Source organism: Anabrus simplex, chromosome 6, assembly GCF_040414725.1.
Source record: "Anabrus simplex isolate iqAnaSimp1 chromosome 6, ASM4041472v1, whole genome shotgun sequence".
In the NCBI taxonomy this organism is placed as follows: Eukaryota; Metazoa; Arthropoda; class Insecta; order Orthoptera; family Tettigoniidae; genus Anabrus; species Anabrus simplex.
Window position 1 is genome coordinate 212,794,150 of NC_090270.1, and position 24,277 is coordinate 212,818,426.

Consider the following 24,277-nt stretch of genomic DNA (forward strand, 5'->3'; position numbering starts at 1 on the left):
ATGCAGCTCCTTAGGTGCTGTGTGTTTTCTGTTCTCTTTTATGGTGTGGAAGCATGGACCCTTACAAAAGCCACCACTGCTAGACTGGAAGCATTTGAACTCTGGCTATACAAAAGAATTTTGAGATTATCAGGGGCTCAAAAGTTACAAACGTTGAGGTTCTGCACCTAGCTAACAAGAGACTAGAGCTGTTCAACACCATCAAGTGTCATAAACTACAGTACAATACTTTTGGACGCATCATGAGAAATCAGACAAGGTATGAGTTGTTACAACTTATCCTGAAAGGAAAAATAGAAGGAAAAGGATCTCCTGGGCGAAGAATTTCCTGGCTCGACAACCTTAAAACCTGGTTCAACAAAACATCTGCAGAACATTTCCGAATTGTAATGGATGAAGTCAGAATAGCCATGTTGATCGGCAACGTGTGAGGCGGACAGGCCCAAGTATAACATCAGAACAGAAGTGCATTACTTTTGAGCTTACTCAGTATTCCCTTGACATGTGCATCTCTGGCTTAATTTGTTCCATTTTCATTGTTAGACAGTTAGTTGGGACCGTACCACAATATTGTCATATAGTGGGTTAGGTGTCATAAATCTATCATACATATATAAAGCAGAATGTCTGTCTGGTTGTACCTTTAACAATCCATACAGTTGCACAAATTTGAAGCAAATTTTGTATACTTAACTTTTAGGACCCTGTGGGTAACCCCATCTACAAGAAAATTTAACATTCCTCGCCATTCCCTAGATTTAGGCCTTTTGCACATTAACATAGGCTAAATATTAAATTTGCCGTACAAGGACGTGACAGCTAATTTTGAGCCTCACTGCGTAAACAAAACTCGGTATGTCCCTACGGGCCTCAAAAACCCTGTTTTAAGGGCCTAACACCAATCGTTTTTGGAGATATTGGCATCACACTTCCTTGCTGTAGGAAAGGGATGAAGAAATGACCAACCGTAACCATGGCACAACATCAGCTCAAGGTTTCTGCGATAGGATATGGGCATGGTGTTCGAAGTAGGCACGTGCGTAGATGTATGTTAAGCCAAGAAAATATTCTGCTACACGGATGACTGTCTCGGAAAAAGCACTGGGGGTTTACGCCACCCCTAGGGGTTGTGGTTGGGAGGGGGTGGCATATATAAAAATAATTTAAAATGGTTCGGAACTGTAAGTTTTGGGCTCACTGAGATGAATAGCGACACTTTGCATGTCGTTTAAGTCCAGGTTAACCCGCATCGGCGTGGAGGTGAGAAGTAGTGAAAAAGAATTTATCTAAAATAACCAAGATTGTGGGTGAATGTATGTTCCAGCATAGCTTTCAAACACAGTGACTGTGGGGGCAGGACATCTCCAACACCGGACACTTTGGATGCCATTTAAGTCTCAGTTCAGGCCCAGTCGGAATGGAGGTTGAGAACAGTTGAAAAGGAATGTCCAAAATGACAGACTATGGATGTGTAGGTTATATTCCAGCATATCTCTCAACTAAAATTGGTGCACACGTCTTACTATAATATCTGGAAAAAAATTACGTGGGATAAGGCTCCCCTGGCAGAGGGGAGGATACTAAAGAATAATCGAAAACGGCCAATATTACTGCCATAGTTTTGGGGGTCGCTTAGATAAATGCTGACACTCCGGATGGCTTTTAAGTTGAAGGTCAGACCCCATCGCTGCTCTCAACCAAACTGTGTACGGATATGAGTTACTATCTCAAAAAGATGCCGTAGGGGTAAGACGCCCCTGAGGGAGGGGGTGATGTAAAATAATCGAAAACAGCCCATATTAGTGCCAAATTCATAGTTTCTTGGGTCAGTGAGATGAATAGTGGCGCTCCGGATGTTGTTTAAGTCAAAGTTCAGCACCCATCGGCATGGTGATTTAGTAGGGGTGATAAAGAAAATGTCCGAATTCATAGAGATTAAAGGTTTTTTTTTTTTTTTTTTTTTTTTTTTTTTTTTTTTTTTTTTTTTTTTTTTTTTTTTTTTTTTTTACAGACAAAACGCTGGTTAATAGGGCAAACTCCTGAAAACCCTTACATCTGATAGTTTTTGACAGTTGTTGGTGTCGATCGGCTGATTGGAGACAGTCACAGTGACAGTTGGAATTGTGTACATCATATAATGCAACACATAAATACATTTCGTTATAACTTATTTTTATTTGTTTGAAAGCACAGCTCCTGCTTAGATAAAAAAGGAAACAGACTGGGTTGAAGTGGAGAAGCAACTGCAAGTTATTATGGTATGGAAAGCGTGTGATGCACGTAAATTGCTCAAATGTTCAGTAATGAAAGTGACACATTCTTAAGCACAATATTATAATTTAAGGATATGTTATCTTCTAAGATAAATACAATATATTGTGGGCAGCTACAGAGGGGAATTTTATTTTCCGATTTGGTGAGGTGATGTGCATGAGGAACCTTCTAAATGACGGACGCACTGCAACAGTCTCCAGTTCAATGTTTGGATTTACTGTTCCTTGAAGAATCTCATTGTGAAAATGTCCAAACTATATTCTCCACTCAGGAACCATGTCTTAGATATAAATTCAGATAGTATGAGGGTAAAATCAGATGTTTTCAATAACTTAGCTTCCAACAGCGTGAGAAGAGATGAATTTCCATAAATTCATCAGAATTTTCATCCTTCAGATAATGTAATTATCCTCCCTCCCTCAGTGACAAACTTCGCAGGGTATGAGAATACTTAAAAAATTTTAACCAAAACTTTGGTCAGTAATTCGTGGCAGTCTGTTCAACTGATCTTGCAGTGGATGAAGCAATGATTCGCTATTACAGTAGTTTGGTACTAAGCAACATGTCCAAGGAAAACCTACGTTCAGCCCTAAACTCTGGACCATTGCCATGCGATTTGATTACCTCATACCCTTCAAGTCTTATCAGGGATCTAAATGAGCTCATCCTGGACAGTCCAAATGTGCATTAGGGGCAGCAGTTGTCCTCGCACTTGAAAGTAGAACGCCAGCAAGCTGCAGACTAACTCTATTGACCAATGTAACCTGCAGATGACACCCTTGTATTTTGTTTGTGCAACACGTTTTCTGTAGATTTTTAATTTTATATTGTTTTCCGTAATGTACCTAACATAATCTGAAAGGAAATACATAGATATTTCCTACATTGTGTTTGGGCTTTGACGGGTTAAATCATCTTTACTGCCCTTGGAGGTCCCTGACACATGACAAAATCCTTGGACGCAGCCCTCAACTTCTTACTGCACAATAAATAACTTCCCAACAAATTTTCCTTCCAGATTAACAATATGCATAATTATGAATGCATTAGAGCATTGATGTTCATTGCTCATGCTGTAACACTCGGTACCTCTGACTGCCAGGGTGCATTTCCTCGTCATATCGTGATTGGTCAGTGTTTGCCGACATTTCGAATACATTGCTGTATTTTCAGTATTTCAGTTGCCTTGAAAAAGAATACTGCAGTGTATTCAAAAGGTCGGCAAACTGTACGTAATGAACAGATAACACGGTTCAACCCAGAAAATAATCTAAATATCATAGTACTGTATTGTGCAAGACATGTAGAAGCATTTTTGACCAATTGTATCTCCTGAGTTTTCCTGATTTTCATTTTGTAATGTTGGCAGGTATGCTACTAGAAGTATAGTACTGTTGTGCTGTTCTTGTCGACCGGCGTTTTTCTTCTCGTTTCGTCATGCTTTGCTCACTTTTGGATACCTACAGTTCTGCCTGCTCTTGTCATTAGCAGCAAATACTGCGCATATATGGTAGGCAATAGATGGGGCTTAGTGTGTATTTAATAGCATTGGCGGTTTGTGATCTTGCGCTCATGAGGGTTCCTTGAGAAATAATTGAAATGCAGATTTCAAATTTGCCTCAGTAACTTTCTACCCATGTGTGTGTGTGTCCCAATGGGTTAAGGAAATTGCTGGTTTCTTTTTTTCACAATGGACTGGAATAATTATAAAAATCTTTACAGGGGAGTTTTTTAAGCTGAGACGTTAGGTGGCTATCGCCACTAGGTGAGACTGAACAAGATGCCTTGGAGCTTTTGAAGTGGTCCTATTCCTTTATTTGTATTTTAGTTGGCGACTTGTAAGCACTTCAAACAATTTGAAATTTACTTTACAAAATAAATTGGTTCTTAAAATTCCCATTACATAGCCTTTGGAGGGAAAGTACATTTTTGCATTTACTGTCTTTATTAAGAGCATCCCAACATTGATGGGTTAAGTTAGATGTCTTTGGAAGTTCTGGAAAGATAATAAAGCACCTTCCAGCTGTGGTGAAGCTAACTTGTTCTACTGTAGTAGAACTGAAAGTTTTAATGAGTTATTCCTTTCCCGAAGTTGTAGGCCTATATCATTTACTGAATTTTGGAAGTTAGTCTAATAACAATTTTATTCCAAGGGTAAGTTACATATAAAAATGAAATTTTGTAAAAAGTAACCATTCCAAGTAAAAATTAATAAGCAAGTATTTGGTACAAGTAATTACTGTTATTTTACTTTATTTTATTATTTGAAACTCTTCGGGACTATAATTATTAAATTTGCTCCACCTTAGGGCATTAATTCTAATATAATACTAATAATTTTTCTTGCATGAATTGGAATTTAATACAATTTATTTCTGAGGCTCGTTTTAGTTTTGAAAGCTATCCAAATTACTTTTCAGCTGGCTTGCTAAACCTAATACTGAAGGAGTTTCTGTTAGGGTTTTCTCCCGTAGCCTTTGGCAGTCCCCTGCCACTTCTACAGTACAAGGCTTCTAATTAACCCCAGGAGGATGGGTTGCCTCATCCGCCAAAGGTGCCGTTATGGACTTTACCCGTAACCCTGCAAGGCCTGCCTCGTCCGCAGTTTCCACAGTTCCGAAGTCAATCCCCTTCACTGAAGATTACGTTGAGATCTTCACTCATAACCCTGTGCTGGGACCCTTACCAGATGTTACACACAGGGGTCAGTGTGCTCTGGGACTCATATAGGCAGGGCTGCCTCCGAAGAGGGTCCCTACTTGCTGGTTTTATATCTGCTCTGGAATAAACAAGTGCCATTAAGATCAAAACAAACTGTTTCGAACATACTTTGTCCCAATATTGACTTATGGGTTGGAAACATGCACAACTACCAAAAGAGATGACAGCAGACTTCAGCCTTCAGAAATGAAGATTCTAAGAAGCATGCTTCGAAGATTAGGAAAGACAAAATAAGAAATGAAAATTAGAGAACAGGCTGGAATAAATCAGTCCCTGAAGGAGACCATAACTATAGGTAAGCCGGCACAAGGTTGCACAGTTGTAAGTCATTTTGGCATCACTACCAAAATGAAATGAAGACCGTCACCAGTCGGTTAGAATCACCAATCTACTACTTTTTATGTGAGATACAGTTACGCATTTTATTCATGTTAATTCGTATTTGATTCCGTATGTGCTTATAATCTTTTATTTGCTTGTACAAAAAAGAACATTTGAGAAATAAAGTTTAAGGGAGCTGCAATGATAAATACGAACTATTTTCAGAGGATTGTTGACCACCGTATTGCAGTTTTGTCTGTCGCCGCTAGCACGTGGTCAAGTGTGATTTCGCACGTTTATGCAAGTTTTGTTTTCTTTGCGAGATAATCGTGAAATGTTAACGAATGCGACGGAAACGACAACATAGTCGTGAACCGCGAAGTGATAATCCTTTGCGCTGCTGAGTGACTCTTAATAGTCAGGCGTTAGAATTAGTGGGAGAACTCTAGTTTTACGAGAGGGAGAGGAAATTCAAACACTTGTATAACTATCTCTCTATTCCTGCAGATCAAGTTGTGGAACGCATAATTATGTCAAACATTAGGGCTTTCAAAGCATACTGTTATTCAGACAGGTGTTCACCTCCAAGAACAGAAGGAAAAAGGGACTGGGTGTTATAACTGTCAAAAGATTGGCCACACCTCATTGCGATGTACAGGTTCGACGACCTGCAAAATGTGTAGGAAGTGCGAGCATGCTGGGGTTGAATGCACACCACCACCTGTGCGTCAACTGCCCGGGTACGCATGCTCCAATCTCCAAGGAGTGCCCCACATTCAAGCGGGAGAAGAAGATCCAGGAGATAAAAACGCTGGATAAGCTATCTTATCCAGACGCCCGGAGGAAGTTCAAGTCCATGGCTGCTCCGGAGTTCTCCATCTCATTCGCAGAAAAGGTCGCAAACGTACGGATCACTCCAGAGTTTTTTACAGAACACCGGTACTGAAAATGCATTGAAAAGTCAAAGCCAGCAACAAAATTCAGTAACTAAAGAAACTGGAGATTCAGCATGTGAAGCACCGTAAAGAGCGTTACTGTTGACGTTGCCTGGGAAGGGCCCTTCCCAGGAACGTTCGGCTGGGAAGTCCTCTCCCAACAGGGCGGGGGGAAAGACTTCCCCAAATAGGGCTGGAAAGTCCAGCCCTCCTTCCAATGCCCAGATCATAAAGGAGGAGAAGGTGAAGCCACAGAGCTCCCTTAAAACATTGGAGAAGAAGCCTTCTCCAACTCAGTCGGGGTCCACAGGATCACCGAAGAAATCCGGCAAGCCATCTGCCGGCTCTCCTCCCAAAAAGAGAGAAATGGTGGGCAAGAGCGAGAGGCCCCGACGCCCTCTTGTTCTATCACTTTCTGGAGAACCTAGTTCTCCCAGGAAGAAGGCCCACTGTTCCAGACTAATAAGATCACCGTCCGCGGAGGGTCCAGTCTCCGCGCCTCCTTCTTCTGAGGAGACAATGGAGACTGAACCACTCATTGTCGTGGATGGTGACGACAGTACCGACAACAACGGCGGAAAATGGCAGGTATTTGACAAAAAGAAGGGCAAGCAATTGTCCTAATTTCGCAACACTACCAATCCACACAATGGCACTATTGCAGTGGAACTGCAGTAGTTACCACTGTCGCCTAGCTGAGTTACGTCAACTGATATCCGTCTATGCGGCCTCCATAGTCTGTCTACAGGAATCTCGTTTGAGACCTGGACACAACACGACTATGAGAGGATATCGTCTTTATTCCAAAGACAGAGTAGCTGTGGATGGCGCGGCAACTGGAGGCGTTTGTACCCTAGTTTGCTCCGACATCTTCAGCGAAGAAGTACCGCTCCGTACTCGGCTAGATGCAGTTGCAGTTCGCACTCCGTTGCCAGTAATGACGAACGGTTTGCAACGTGTACTTTCCACTGGATTATAACCTTGATATGCATGCACTACAAGATTTGATCGCTCAGTTGCCTCCTCCTTTCGTCATGCTAGGGTATGTGAACGCCTGTAACACACTATGGGGTTCTCAGTCTTTCTGTTCTAGGGGGAGGATGCTCGAGCGAATGATCAACCTATTTGATCTTTGTGTGCTCAATACAGGGGAACCGACACATTTCAGTAGCGCGCATCGCACATTTTCACACCTGGATGTCACTTTGTGTAGCCGTGCGCTAGTTCCCCTGCTACGGTGGCAAGTTCACGACGACCTCTGTGATAGTGACCACTTCCCGATAATTCTGTCTCTCTTGAATCAAAGACAGTCTGAGGTACCCAAGCGCTGGTTACTTCGGCGGGCAAATTGGCCAGAATTTACAAAACACGCAGTGATGGCTGATGATATGCTGGAGTCTGTTGACGACCACGTCTCTTCCATTACTACTGGAATTTTGGCTGCTGCAAAGGAAACAATTCCTTCCTCATCCGGTATTCGTCGCCGGAAACAGGTCCCATGGTGGACGGACGAAATTGCAGCAGCCATACGTGATCGCCGACGGGCTTTTAAGCATTATCGTCGGAATCCCACGATGGCCAATCATATCGCATTTAAGCGTCTGCGCGCTAAGGCCCGTTTTTTGATTTGAGAAAGTAAGAAAGCTACGTGGGAAAAGTATGTGTCATCCATCACGGCACATACTCCGTCATCACAAGTGTGGGCAAAACTCCGCCATATTGTCGGAGTACAGAATGTGCCCTCAGTACCCGGAATCTCCATTAATGGAGATATAGTTACGATTCCTTCAGTCATTGCAGACCACATCGCGTCACATTTCGCAGATACGTCCAGCTCTAGGAAACAGGACCCTGCATTTCTTCCTATCAAGCGCGAAGCAGAGGCACACCATCTCTCTTTTGTCTCTAATGCTTCGCATCCCTACAACGTGCCCTTCACGGAGTGGGAGTTGCGAAGTGCACTTGCGCTATGAAGAGATACGGCTCCTGGACTGGACAAAATCCATAATCAAATGCTTGAGCATTTGAGTGACAGATGTCTCAAGGATACCCTCACCCTATTCAACAGAATATGGAGTGAGGGAGTGTTTCCATCTCAGTGGCATGAGGGAATTGTAATACCAATTCCCAAGCCAGGTAAAGATCCAAAACTTCTGTATAGTTATAGGCCAATATGCCTTACAAGTGGCCTCTGTAAGCTATTTGAAAGGATGGTTAACCGGCGTCTTGTGTGGGCCATGGAAAAGGAGGGTCTCTTGTCTAACTACCAGCGTGGTTTTCGCTCTCATCGGTCTGCCACTGATCACCTAGTCAGACTGGAGAGCGCCATTCAGGAGGCCTTTCTCCGGAAGGAACACCTAGTCGCCGTGTTTTTTGACCTGGAGAAAGCTTACGACACTACCTAGCGATATGGAATTCTCTCCACACTACACCAGTGGGGATTTCGGGGAAATTTGCCAACGTTTATTGAGAACTTCATGTCCCTCCGTCTCTTTCGAGTCCGTGTAGGGAATGCTTTTTCTCAATATTACGTTCAGGAAAATGGAGTACCTCGGGGATCGGTACTGAGTGTCACGCTGTTCGCAATCTCCTTCAACGGCATAGTTGCCGCTGCTGGGCCCGCAGTCGTTCCTTCGCTGTATGTAGACGACTTAGCTCTACATTACAGCTCCGGAAGGGTGGCGTTTGCTGAGACAGCTACAGCAAGCTATTAACTGAGTCGACAGATGGGCCCTGCAACACGGTTTTCGATTTTCAGCAGCGAAAACCTCAGTTGTACACGTCTGTCGACGTCGGCCTGTGCATCCCGATCCAGAGCTCCGCTTGCGAAACAGTGTCTTACCAGTGGTTGACACCTGCAGATTCCTGGGTCTCCATTTTGATAAGAGACTTACGTGGCAGCCCCACATCCGTCAGTTGAAGGTTGCCTGCATGAAGAGACTTAACATGCTTAAGTTTCTCAGCGGCACTTCGTGGGGGGCTGACCGTGCGGTACTGCTGCGATTTTACACGGCTACGGTCCTCTCCCGAATTGACTATGGAAGTGCGGCTTATGGCTCAGCATCAAAATCTACGCTGAGCCTTTTAGACAGTATTCACCATTGTCTAGTAAGGCTGGCAACGGGTGCTTTCCGTACTAGCCCCATTCCCAGCCTACTCGCTGAAGCGGGAGTTCCACCTTTACGGGTAAGGAGGCAGCAGTTACTCCTCACGTACGCTGCCAAAATTTGTGAAATGCCACTACATCCAAGCTATCAATGCATCTATCGTACTCAATACCACCAGCGGTACCAAGACCAGCCGAATGCCACACGGCCGGTTGGGTTTCGGATTGATAGCTTGTGTCATGATTTGAATGTTGATATCGGTGGTTGTCTTGAAAGATCTCTTAGCGAGGTACCTCCGTGGTTGGTTCCGCGACCGGATATACGTCTAGATCTGCTGCGTGGACCCAAGGTGAACACGGATTCCTCCGTTTATCGGAGGTATTTCCAGGACTTCGTTCACCAATATCCGGCTGCGAGACTTATCTTCACGGATGGTTAAAAAATCGGAGATAATGTTGGTTGCTCTTTCGTCATTGATATGAGTTCGATGATCTCGCTCCCTAAGGTATGTAGCGTGTATACTGTGGAGCTTTACGCCATCTTACAGGCTCTGCAGTTTGCACTGCGTGACGAAAGAAGCCACTTTCTGCTGTGTACCGATTCGTTAAGCTCTCTGCAGTCTATTGAAACCTGTTTCTCGCAACACCCACTGGTGCGGCAGATACATGACTTTCTAGCCAGGTTATGGGATGCTGGCACCAGAATCACTTTCGCATGGCTTCCAAGCCACGTTGGGATTGTGGGAAACGAACTTGCGGATGAAGCTGCAAAGGAAGCTGTACTTTTACCTCGAAGACCAGTCAATGTACCTGCTAAGGATATTTGTTCTCAGCTACGTCGAACCATCTTGGCGTCCTGGGAATCGGAGTGGCTAGATATCCGAACTCCCAACAAGCTGAGAGCAATTAAGAAGACAACTACCGTGTGGCGGTCCTCATTCCGACCTTCACGGAGAGAGGCCATAGTACTATGCAGGCTGAGGATAGGTCATTTACGATCCACGCACTCTTATCTCCTAAAGAGGGAAGACCCCCCCCCCAGTGTGTTCTTGTGGTGCCGATTTCACTGTGGCCCACATCCTCACGGAGTGCGCCGATCTCTCTGGCCTAAGACGGAGCCTCGGCCTGCAGGAAACACTCTAACGCATACTAGCCGATGACGCGACTACTGCTGATCTCGTCATCCGCTTTATGTGCGACAGTGGACTTACCAAGGGTATATAAATTACAAGTGTACTGTTACTCAGGGAACGTACGTTCCCTTTTGATACGTTAGTAATCCTTTCGGTCTAATCCTAAAGTTGCGTTTTGTTTTATTTTGTACTGCGTTTCCAAATTACTTGTTGAATAAATTATTTCTTTTTTATATTTTGAAGTTCTTTTCCACCTATTTGTTCAGAGAGGATGATTACCTCGTACTTCCTCTTAAAACAAAAATCACCACCACCACCACCGAACATAGCAGTAGCGGAAACAGGGCTGATAGTAGGGACTTGTTTCACAGCACTCCGGGAAACAAACGAATGAAGCCAACTCCTGTAACAGGAATTCATTCTTTCCATGCTGATATAAAACAAAGACACGTGTACGATTATTACAACTCAAAGTCCCTTCTGTCATTGTTATGGACAATGCACCTTACCACTCTGTAATAATAAACAAGACATCTACTTCGAGCGCCCATAAGGAACTGTTAGTGAAATGGCTGCAGTAAAGAAATATCCCAACGCATATTTGTAAGGCTAAATTAGCCGACCAGGTAGCGAAGGAACAAGGGCACGGGGTTATTAGTTTGCTGCTGTACCAATGTCATTTCAACCTCGTTGAGTTGGTATGGTATGGGGTGAAGTAAAATATTACGTACGTACTAGTAAGTCCTTCACAATTACTGAAGTTAAAGGACTGCTCCGGGAGGATATTGCTTGAATGGATGCGGCTTTGTGGAGGAAGAAAGTTAGGCATGTCGCAACATTCATAAACTTGGCAATGGCAATACATGGCATCATCAGTGACTGTCAGGAGTTGATCTACCTGTGTGAATTAGGTATGAAAATAAGATTTCTGAATTTTTGTAAATTGTATATACTGTATTTTACTTGAAACCTTTTGTGTTAGCACCGGTGTATATTATTCTAACATTTATTGGAGTATTTAAAGTGAGATTCTTGTCGGCCGATTTCTTCCATATGTTCTAACATCACGATAATAAGAACTTCACAGTATATTTATCTCGTATTTTGTGTGATGAAGTATTTTATTGTAAACTTAATCGGTGTGTTGAAAGTTCAATTTTGTTTGGCCGATTTCATTTGTATTGTGTATTATCATTATATTAAAAGCATTTCTCCCATGTTTTTAAAAATTCACGTGTCGTACGATCAGATGTTGTTGCGGTGGCAACGCTTCATGCGCCATTGCAGTGTGACCAACATTGTGCGCAGCTGTCATGTGCTGCCTTACGCCAGCCCACCTATAGGGCACGTTTGCGATAGTTTGGTCACGTCAAACGTATGATAGAAGATTGCAAAACAATGGTTGCATAGTGAGATTAGTGGAAAGAGACCTGTTGGTCGACCTAGGAGGAGATGGCTGGACTAAGTGAAGGAAGATATCACATCCCAAGGCTCAACTGGGATGAAGACTTGAAGGAGCAGTGGTACATGAATAGACTAAAATGGAGAGCACTCGTAAACCAAATGTGGGAAACTGGAGTGGAAATTTGATAATTTGCTCTATATTTATCTTTATACAATAAAACCAAAGGTTGGGTCTTGTGTACTTTTTGTTCTCATCCTGGAGACCTTGGTTACTTTCTTCCAAATAGCAATCTCCATTAACATTACCAAGTCTTTATTTTCTCATCCCTTTGCTGGCTTGAGTATAAAATTATTCTTGTAATGATAAATTTGCATTCCCTTTGGTCATGGCCTAATTAATCCATAGGGGTCCAAACATCTATGTATGGATGCTGAAATAACTATCAGCCTAATTCTTCCAATCTTGCAGAAAGTGGTCGTATTTACAAGGAAAAACTTCACAGGAAATAGGAATAGTTATAATTCTTAATGTGTTAAAAGTAACATTGGTTCACTAGCTACCCTACCATTTCACGATAAAGGCAACTTAATGATTTATGTATCAGTAGTGGTGATAATGAGATTAATGTTCATGTACACATTCAACAATGGTGTCTTCAGAAAAAATAGTTAGAAAAATATAGATGTCATATTAGTGGGGTTAAATGCTGCTACCGGGAGATAGTGGGTTCGAGCCCCACTGTCGGCAGCCCTGAAGATGGTTTTCCGTGGTTTCCCATTTTCACTCTAGGCAAATGCCGGGGCTGTACCTTAACTAAGGCCACGGCCGCTTCCTTCCAATTCCCAGGCCTTCCCTATCCCATCGTCGCCATAAGACATATCTGTGTCGGTGCGACGTAAAGCAAATAGCAAAAAAAAAAAAAAAAAAAAAAAATGCTGCTACGGTGGCGACTATAGGGCGTTCCAACCTCTAATTACAGTACAGCGTAGATGGAGCCCGCTGTTGGGAAATCGACTCATTAAGATCCCGCTCGAGTGTGGCATTTTTAGTTTGTCATTTTAAGTTCATTCCTTCATAAATTGATATTTTTAGGGTGGTAAAATAAATTCAACGTTCCTTAATCACTGCCGTTGCTCTCAGAGATTGGACGTACACCTATCATTTCTGCAAGGCCTGCCTGATGTTTCCGCTTTGGATGAACCGGGTTTGGGAGATGAACTTGATGATGCGGACGATGAAGAAAGTCTTATTTAAAACTGTTCATCGTCCTGTAATTTGTATACTTTACACGAATCTTTCATTCTTCTTTACTTCGTTCACGTAATTTGCCCAATTATCCATCGTAATATTCTTATACGCAGTGGATATTAAATTTTCCATTTTTTTTCTTGATTGATACGTTATGATACCAGATGTAGTTTTTCACCTTGGACCACACCATCTCAATAGGGTTTAACTTACAGTGGTAAGTCGGGAGACGTAGAATCTGCCGACCTACCGCTTTTGCCACTTCATCTGTTCTCTGCTTATCATACAGGGCCATATGCTGAGAAGCGATGTGCAACAATTCTTGCTTGAGCTTTCCAGCTGAGCTCAAGGTCGCGAACAACCGTAATAAGCTGGCGTAGGCCTAATTTGCGCTGTACAATATTTGCATTAAACTGACTACGAACGGTATACCGGTGACCAAATTACAATGGAAGATTAGAAATGGATTTCGCCATCATATTGGGCGCTTTTGTATCTAATGTGCTTTATTTTATTAGATTAGAGAATTAAAAACTTGTGGTAGATTGTTTGGCTTCGCATTACTTGTGTTAGATTTTTTGAACAGTTGGCTGATCAAAGTTGCTAAACCTAAAAAATTTTAGAGGAAACTGATGTTTCCCTGGTGAAACTGAATGTAAAGTTTTGCGATTATTAAGTCGCATACCGGTAATTGTTTGATGCTGGCCTCGCGATCTAACTTAACTGCCTCTCGCCCAGAGGGCCCGGGTTCAATTCCCGGCCAGGTCAGGCGTTTTTACCTGGATTTGAGGGCTGGTACCAGGTTTATTCATTTTACGATTACCTGTAATTGAGGAGCTATTAAATGGTGAGATGGCAATCCTGGTCTAAAGAGCCAGGAATAACTGCCGATACGATTCGTGACACTGACCATGCGTCACCTCGTAATCTGCAGGCCTTCGGACAAAGCAGCAGTCGCTCGGTAGGCAGAAGGCTCATAGGGGCTGTGGTGTGGTTTAGGGGTGTTTTGTAAGATAAGTATACATATTTCGCTTTTTGATGTTTAGCCAAATTGTTGATGGTTCATTCATTCCCGGATTTTATTTCCCCGTGTTGTACCTTTTTAAAAAAATGCCTGGTGTCTCCAAAATCGAAGAATCTGAAGTTTGACTGTATTGCATCTATTTAACCTAAGGACTCATTGTTGTTGGAAATTGCTTTGCCTTATGTTCTAGATTTTGTATCTTTTGTAGGTGCAAATTCATTAAGATTTTTCTATCAGTTAAAATTCTTATAGACAGTGGCGAAGTGTGAATTGAGTAGACAGACACTTTAAAAAAATTACACTATTTTAATCATAATGTATATGGAATTTTGTTTTCGGTGAGGTATTATACAGTAGTCTCGTTAATCTGAACTAATTGGGACCAGAGTCTGTTCGGATTACTCGAAAAGTATTTTATGATAATGTTTTTGTTTTTACGTCCCGCTAACTACTTCTGCGGTTTCCGGAAGCGCCAAGGTGCCGGGATTTTCTCCCGCAGGAGTTCTTTTACATGCCAGTAAATCTCCTTACACGAGGCTCACATGGTTTACTGGGCAGCAGAGGCATGGGAGGGTGTCGGTGAGCAGTTCATGAGGATAACGTGGAAGAACCTGTGGCTGAGTCTCGCATTTATAGTCCAGCTGAAGCGTCTGCAAATGTCAGTCTCCTTCAAATCGTTCAACTTCCTGGGTGTGAGGAAGCGAATGAAAATTACATTAGCGAGTGGATGGAAGCTGACCGTCTTCAATTACAAACAGACCGAGAAATTGTAGCTATGGTGGAGAAAGAATCTGGAGCTGATGAGGAGCAGAGTGACGACGAAGACCACAATGAACTAGTGTCACATTCAGATGCTGCGGCCGCCTTAGAACTTGCCGTGTACTGCGTCGAGCAACGCTACGCCCACTGATGTGATGTTTGAGATGCTGGTTTAACACTGCATCTTTGAGTAGGTTCCAATCACTACAGCAAAAGAAACTTAACAGACTTAGTAAAGATAAACGACCAGTGATTGATGGTTTATGATGTGTAATTATGTTTACATTAAGTTATTCTGGTAAAATATTACTAATAAAATACAAGTAAATCTTCATTCTATAATATGTTCTTTTATTTCAATAAGAGATTCTTTTTTAAAGTTGAAAATGTCAGTTCGGATTAGCCGGACTTTTGAATTAACAGGACTCTAGTGTATTAATGACTGTGGAATTAAGACAAGCCCTGTAACGACCTATAACCCTACATGCACTAGTTTTATTTTAAAATATAGACTAAATAGGCAGTGGGAGTTGTCAAATTACATACTTTTAGAATAAACAGTGGCAATATATTTCATTGCTATGTAGATTAATTAGAGAAATAAGAAATAGATTTTCGTACAAGTCACCTTAAACAATGTTCTTGTAAATGAGTTCAATCCGCTTGTCCTTCAATTCAGTATATATATCTATTACTCTAGTCTTGATATCAGGCGCCTTACTAAGAAGCCACACCTCCTGCTCTATAGCTAGAGTTCCCAAGTTAGTCTCTGGTTGGTCACCGAATTCCTTAAATAGGTTTTAATTCGTTTCAAGGCACTCTTAGCGCGTTCACTAGAAACTGATGATAACGGAAGAGACAGTATCACGTTAAGCAATTTTGTCGTTTCTGTATACACTCTTTGGAGTACATTATTAGAAGGTAAGCCAGTTGTTGGGGGTTATAATGCCGTAGCTAATATTGGCGGGCAAGAAAATGTGCTTGAAGGGTCTTTCATTCATTAGGTGTAAGATTGCTATACTTCGTATTTGAGTATATTGCCATCATTATTTTATTTTTAGACGTGTGTTTTAATTAAGTAAATTCAAATTACATTGAAAGCACGCCTGAGATTGTAGCCAGTAAGAGCACCTTTGTAACTCAGATTCAGATGCAAGCCAATGAGAGCATGAGGAGATGCTCGTGTAAGTCTGTCTACTGGGCGGAGAAATCGTGCTGTAGGGAAAGTCAGTTCCTTAGTCATCACCTACAGATTGGACTCATTCCTGCATTCACAGGCAGCTTATGGTTTCCAGCCCCATTTATATGCCAAGGCACAGCATCCATGATTAGTGCACATCTCGTTTAATTGGACCCTTAACTGACAGGGTAGCTGGAAACCCAGGAGCTTTTCATTATGCGGTTTAACTCTTTGTCATTGTGGAGGTGCCCTGATGGACTATTCTTCATTCCATTTCTGTTGTAGATTGGGTGCCCAAGTATTGACAAAATATTGAAGAAAAAATGAGAAATTCACGTAAAGTTCAGGTAGACATTTAATCAAGTGGCTTACTTTCACAGTCCTAGAAACCTCCTTCTGCATAAGGGGTGCTTACATGTAATTTTAGGTAAATCTTATGCTTCCTCGTGACCCCGTACTTAGTATTTCTAATGGTTTTTTGCTAGTTGCTTTACGTCGCACCGACACAGGTCTTATGGCGACGATGGGACAGGGAAGGGCTAAGAGTGGGAAGGAAGCGGCCGTGGCCTTAAGGTACAGACCCAGCATTTGCCTGGTGTGAAAATGGGTAACCATTTTCAGGGCTGCCGACAGTGGGGTTCGAACCTACTATCTCCCGAATAGTGGATACTGGCCGCACTTAAGCGACTGCAGCTATTGAGCTTGGTAAATGTTGTTTTTGCTCTGGGGTACACTGCTTCAAAGGCAGATTGAGATGCTGTTTATCTGCAACGCCTGCACTGTATACGTGCCAGGAAGATTGAGACTATCCCTGGCATGAACATGGGACTGTGTGTGCGCCAATCATTTAAACGAATATACATCAGCTAAACAAGAAAACTACTATGTCCATATTTGGAAACTAGAGAAAATTCTTTTTATATGGGTGAATAACATGCCTGGAGAAGGGAAGGTTATTTAGTTGTATTTTCAACCAATGCCATCAGGGGATGAACCACTAATGGCGTTTTTGTTGAGCTTTACAAATTTTTATACTTCATACAGTTTCCAAATTTAATATAGACTTCTATTTTATTTGTAACTAGCTTGTATGTGCGGCTTTGCGTTTGTTCAGTTTTCTTTTTGTTAGTTTTGGCCCTTGGTCATCCCATGTATTCATGCCATCCTCCCTTTCCATATGTAAATTCTAGCTTAAATGATGTTTTCAAATGGTAAAAATGTTTATTACCCATCAAGTATTATAAATGTACAGACTGCCTTGTATTTCGGTCTTAACTTTCATGACATTTTTTTCCAGGTGTCCGACACTGTGGTCGAGCCGTACAATGCTACCCTGTCTGTGCATCAGCTTGTGGAAAACACAGATGAGACTTACTGCATTGATAATGAAGCTCTGTACGATATATGCTTCCGTACCCTAAAACTCACCACCCCCACTTACGGAGATCTGAATCATCTGGTTTCTGCCACTATGTCCGGTGTTACAACATGTTTGAGATTCCCTGGTCAGTTAAATGCTGATCTAAGGAAATTGGCTGTTAACATGGTTCCATTCCCCCGTCTTCATTTCTTCATGCCAGGTTTTGCCCCTCTTACTTCTCGTGGTAGCCAGCAGTATCGTGCTCTTACTGTACCAGAACTCACACAACAGATGTTTGATGCTAAAAACATGATGGCTGCATGTGATCCTCGTCATGGACGTTACCTAACTGTTGCTGCAGTTTTCCGAGGAAGGATGTCCATGAAAGAAGTAGATGAACAAATGCTTAATGTTCAAAATAAGAATAGCAGCTACTTTGTTGAGTGGATTCCGAATAATGTTAAAACTGCAGTGTGTGATATTCCACCTCGTGGTCTGAAAATGTCTGCTACATTCATTGGCAATTCTACAGCTATCCAAGAACTATTTAAACGAATCTCAGAGCAATTTACTGCTATGTTCCGACGAAAAGCCTTCTTGCATTGGTATACAGGCGAGGGCATGGATGAGATGGAATTTACAGAAGCAGAATCAAATATGAATGATTTGGTGTCTGAATACCAGCAATATCAAGATGCCACTGCAGAAGAAGAGGGAGAGTTTGAAGAGGAGGAGGGAGAAGATAATGAAGAAGGTGGTTAGATATAATTATTTGGCTTGCTTTTATTTCTTGCTGATGATCATATTTGCTCAATATTGAATAAGACTGTAAATTTTAATGCAATTTTGCTGTGCCTTAAAACTGAATTAATGGTTTAGCATAATTTCTCTTCTTTTCTCTTTACCCAATAAATTATTGAAAATGTTCCAATGATAGTTTTATTTTGTCCTGGTAATTCAGTATCGACCATATTTCCCCAGGGCACTTGCAACCTGGTGAAGTGTGTGTCCAGCCAACCCTTGTCACATTTTTGTAGAAGTTCGGGTATGATTGGAAATTATTCTTCTTAGCAAATTTTTACTACCAGATGCTGTTCATAATGTCATCCTCATCAGAGGATTTAGAGATTAAATAAATGATCTGATATAGGATTGTAGCAAGGAGCAGAATTAAACCTGGTACCAGCATATTAGCTTATTCCTGTCGAATAACACCAAGCAGTCTGCTAAATGCTTAATGTTGCCATCTGATGTATGAATCGCCAACAGCACCATGTGCTCTCACTCCATATGACCAGTGGATAGGTTTGGAATTGAATCCACGCTTTTGGTTTGCCATCCAGTGATAAATTCTACATTACCACTTTTCTCACCCTGCCAGTCAGCATTCTGATTATCATTTTTTCTGACCAGTTGCAATTGAACTAGCTAATCGTGTCAGACCACATTGACTTGACACTTGAATGACCATGACAACCTGCTGGGTTTAGTGTGGTCAACTCTGTACTGGAAAGCTGGCAAGGCATCACTAATTGGCTGATATCAATCCATTTTACCTTCTGAAGCAGTTGATACCAGTGATATGTTATTGCGCGGATTTTCTTAATTCCCCTCCAGTTCTATTTAGTAGTGATGGGCAGTCTGAGACTAGGTCTCGAGACTAGCGCAGGCACTATTCTCGCGAGAAATTTCGAGAGCATTGTGCGGACCACGTACCTGCTACGCAGGCGTAGCAGGGGAGAGCTGATACTCCCAGGTGGCGGATAGGGGGGTTCTACCCGGCTTGCCGGCGGACTTGAGGGAAATAAAATACCCCTCGCGGAACAAACACACTACCCCCTTCGTGTGGGGGACGTACATGTAGAATACACCCGCGGTATCCCCTGACTGTTGTAAGGGGCGACCAAGGGATGATTGAATTTGAACCATGAAACTTCTCTTGATTCGTACCATCATGCGGGGAATGCCATGGGTTGCATGTACTTGCGAGTAGTATCACTAACTTGGTACGAAATAGGTTTGTGATTAGTTGCAGTAAGAAGCCTGGCCTGGTGGATTCCAGAACCCGTGCGTTGTACGCATGTGGGCAACACCATGGGTCTGGGCGTAGCCTGTGAGTTGTACCGCTGTATGAGCGGCACAGTGGGTCAGCATTGCCTGTGATTGGTACCCACTATGTGAGGAACACCACGGGAATACCGGCGCCCGTGACTAGTAGACCTAGGTGAGGAACCTTACCGGTTTGCATTGGCTATGAGTGGCGCCATTGTGTGAGAAACACAATAGGTCTGAATTCCCTGTACGAATTGCAATACTTGTGAGTAGTACCATCTTGTGTGGACCACCGTGAGTCTTTGCTACTTTTGATCAGTATCCCAAAAAGACAAATAACATCGTTCGACTTTACTCACGACATGTACCATTCTGTGGGGCCTTAGACGTGAATTTAGCACCCCTTCGGACATCAAGCATCATTGTGCTTTATAAATGGCCCCTTGGTCAGTAATACTCTTAACTACCTTCTTTTTGAGTCTGATCCACTGTTTTTTTTTTTTTATTGCAGGGTTCATGTCCATTCTTCATGACATATTTTATTTTGGTCAGTGGATGTATTTGAATTTTGTTTGATTTCGTACCATTAGGGGCCGATGACCTGATGATAGGCCGAGCGACTAGGGCGTTCATTTCTACCGAGGTCTAGTTTGACGCGGTATAACAAAGTGTGCGCATTCTGGCATTGTATTGACTGGTAGGTACAGAAATCAGTGGTTCAAGCTAGTGATGGGCAACGCTGTCGCTCGAGACTGACCTTGCAGATCTCGAGACCGATCTTCCTGTAGTGAAAGCTGTGCAACGTACCTGTAACGGCTGTAAACTTGATAGTATATCATCGGCGGTTATTGCGTGATATAGCGTTCTCATATGAAAACGCGGGAGCCAGTACATTTTGTAAAATGCCTGGAAAAGTACTGCATGTTCAACAATGAGCCCGTTAATACCATTAACGAAAGCGAAAACAGAATGTCAGTTCACGACTTATTTGGGGTGGATATCTTAGCTGAATAACCATGCATAATTTGTGAATAACTGTAGATACGATGTGCACCTACTCGTATACTGCAAGTGTGCATTATTCGAACCTGAAACGGGGAAGGTGTGCTTTGCTACATATGCAACCCCCATTACACATGAATAGAACGTGTAATCTAAAATGCTCGACTTTGCTCCAATTCTTTCAGCAGTGGTGATGGGCAACGCTCTCGAGACCGATTCTCGTGTGCCGCGAGCTGTGCGACGTATCAGTAACTACGAGTGTAAACTCGAAAGTTATCATCAGCAGTTCTCATATGGAAACGTGTGTGACGATAAATTTTGTCAAAAGCCTAGGAAAGCTATGCATGTTGAACTATGATCTTAATACCATTAACGAAAGTGAATACAGAATGCCAGTATCTTAAACTGTTCACGAGTTATGTCAGGTGGACTTAGCTGAATAACCTGTATAATTTTTTAATCGTTTTTAGGATGTAAACCTCCCTGGATGCCTTACAATCGTTGTCGGCAGGGTAGCTTATTGTGATTCAGATCGGGCCGGAGGTGTTCTGTGACGATTCCTCTTCACTGAAATGCAATTGTAAGTGACGGATCGTCCTAGAAATATTTCCGCCGATGTAATTTACTTTTGAATAAGCAACACAGTGGGCTGTGCTATGTGACATCTCTTTAAAATAACCGACATCCGCGATTTACGTTGCGTTTCGGACATATTCTTAAAGTTGTCGCGTACAACTAAAGACAATTTCACATGGCACCGTTATACATCGAAGTGTCTAATTATGACGCGAATACTCTATAACATTGTAAGGAATTATTTCCTTCATCAAAATATCGGTAAACACAAGCAGTGGTCATGTTATTGAATGCGAGGTCTGATAACGATGTATACATACCTGTCGAAAGAACTGAAGCATTTTAGATTACTCATTTCACCCATGCGTAATGGTGGTTGCATATGCAGCAAGGCGCATCATGCCACGTCTCCAGTTCGAATAATGTACACCTAGTATCCAGGTACGTGTACCTACAGTAGCCGTCAGGTTCTGTACTTAAACCACTCATTCGTGTACCTACCAGGGCATACAATGCCAGAAAGCGTATCCTTTATAATTGTTATACTGCGTCAATAGACCTCGGTAGAATTGAACGCCCTAGTCGCATACTCGGCACGAACAACATTAAACTCCGACTAACTGTAGGCCTACGACACGTTGCTCGCCGCAAATTGCGGGGACAGCGCTCTCGACATTTCTCACGAGAAATAGTGCCTGCGCTACTCTCGAGATATCTTGAGACCTCTTCACAGACTGCCTATCACTAGCTTGTTGACATGTATTTACGGGTGGTGAAGGTGCATGGTTTGCTATTCGCATACTTGGCGGAAACAACATTCAGCTCAGGTAGGGTTACCAGCTGAAAATTTCCAAATGTAGGACATTGCTTAGCAAAAAGCAGGACATTTAAGAAAAACGCCTGACAATTTCAATCGATAACAAAATTGTACATATATTACACGCAACTTTTTCCAAAAGGAAATACCTTGCTTAATGATCAGTCCTTGCTGCAGTTCATTTCCTTGAAGCTGTATTTTTCAACAGAACCTACTTCTGAAAGAAGACGCGAGTTATTTTCTTGAAGTACATATTTATAAAAGTTTTCACACGACACATCTTTGAAAGAACTTAACAAGTAACATTCCTTTCACTGATTCTACCAACAAACGGTTCTTTTCCTTTGTCCATTGAGAATTTATGAATGAAAACACACGTTCAGTGGAGGCATTGCTGCTTGGTATGGCAAAGAAAAACTGGCAAATGTTCAAAAAGTTCAGAAAATACCTCAATGACTCAGACGTGCCAAGTCTCCCGATTTTTCATCGTTCCTCCCGATCGCTGGGTCCGATTTTCAGAGAAATATCCGTAATTTTCGTATTATTTTAAACTCCCGCGGATTTCCTCGTTCTATCGATATATGGCTGGTCGATAGCAGTTCTAATAATGATACCAGATGGCAGTATGGGGCACGGTGGCCAGTTATGTGCTGCTCTTTGGTCTATAATACAGTTATTCTCTTCGGAGTAACCTAACCTCAGAAACATAGTCGTTCTACCTGGGACAAGACCTGCAGAAATGCTCGCGTTGCGCCTTAATATTTGTTTTGGCCAAAAGGTCAAAGAGAAATATCATGCAGTGTTTAAAAGTGCTTATAGGGAAGAGTTTCCGTGTTTGAGTGAATCCAGAAAGGGACCAACGTTCACATTCTGTACTATATGTAGGTTTGATTTTGCAGTTGCACATGGCGGGAAATACGATATACTCAAGCACATGCAAACGAAAAAAACATAAGGAGTGTGTTCAGTGTGTAAACCAGAAACTGAACTTTTCATGTAAAAACCAAGATGTAAGTCCTGTAACGAATTCCGAGGCGTTATTTACGTCATTTACAGTATAGTAGAAAATAACCTGCCTGTAAATTGTGCCGATCACGCGCGACCTTTGTTTCGCAAAATGTTTCCTGATTCGGAAATCGCTAAACGATATGGGTGTGCTAGAACGAAAACAGCGGCTATCATTACAGAAATGTGCATGGAAGAAAGGGCGAAAATTGTATCACATTTGCAGGTGGATGCATTTTCTGTTGCTACTGATGGTAGCAATAAAAGCGACTTAGATATCCCATTGTTGTAACATTTTTTAAGCCTGAACTCAATGAAATTCAGAGTTGTCTACTCTCTGTGCCTAATATAGAAGGGGATGCTACCTGAGCTAACATTGCCAATCCTTTGCTCTCAACTTTTCGGGAATTCTGCATTCCATTAAAAACCTGCCTAGCTCTTGGTGCTGATAATTCTCCAGTAATGGTAGGATTAAAGAATGATGTGGCAGGATGTTTGAAGCGGGAAAATAGTAACATAATCATCGTAGGCTGCTCTTGTCACCTAATTAAACTTACTGCCGAGAAGGCTGCGGCATGCTTGCCCGTAAATGTAGATGAAAGTATAATTGATCTTATTTTATTATCTCGAAAGGTGTGCAAAGAGGAAGGAAAAGTTCAGGGAATTTCAGACTTTACACAACACAGACCAAGAAAATTCTGAAGTATTTGCCTACTCGATGGTTATCACTAAGAAGCTATTTAGATAGGATTTTGCTTCAGTGGGACCCTTTGGTTACATAATTCAGGAGCGAAATTGTGAGTAAGGATGCTCAGATGGGAACTTTGTGAAGACTTACAAAATTCCTAAGCAGAGTTTAAGTGAAGATGTGTCTTATTTGTCTCAAAACTTTAAGGATTGTCATAACTAAGGGCCTTATTTTTTGGTGAAATAAAACTGTTGATTTCGGTGTTAAAACTAACACTATTTCGGTAGGTATTTCGTGAAATAAATTGTCATACTGATCGATGTTTCTTGTGAAATATTCCTTATGGTATGGGGTAAATCTAACTAATTTTTGTGATTAGTGGTTTTAAAGTGAACACTTGTAATGTACCTATTAAATTGTTATTAAACCTTAGAACAACCAAATATACAAAGTGTTATAGAAATAAGTACCGGTAGGCCTATATAAATCACTGAAACCTCGAAACGAAGTTAGGCGGAAGTTAGGAATTTATACATAGCCTACACTTTTTTGCCGGTCATGTGGTGTAGGGGTTGCGTGCCTGCCTCTCGCCAGGAGGCCCCGGGTTCGATTCGCGGCCAGGTCAGGGATTTTTCTCTCGACCTGAGGGCTGGTTCGAGGTCCACTCAGCC

At 42.2% G+C, this 24,277-nt stretch overlaps 1 protein-coding gene across 1 annotated transcript in view; it reads left to right on the top strand.

Annotated features, from left to right (window-relative positions):
• LOC136875662 (tubulin beta-4B chain) overlaps nucleotides 1-18,397 on the top strand; it is a 43,792-nt gene extending 25,395 nt beyond the window's left edge. The window contains exon 4 of the mRNA XM_067149208.2: nucleotides 17,404-18,397. Within this exon, the coding sequence (XP_067005309.1) occupies nucleotides 17,404-18,228 (825 nt within the window). The 3' untranslated portion in view covers nucleotides 18,229-18,397. The remainder of the gene's footprint in view (nucleotides 1-17,403) is intronic.
• The last annotated feature ends 5,880 nt before the right edge of the window (nucleotides 18,398-24,277 follow it).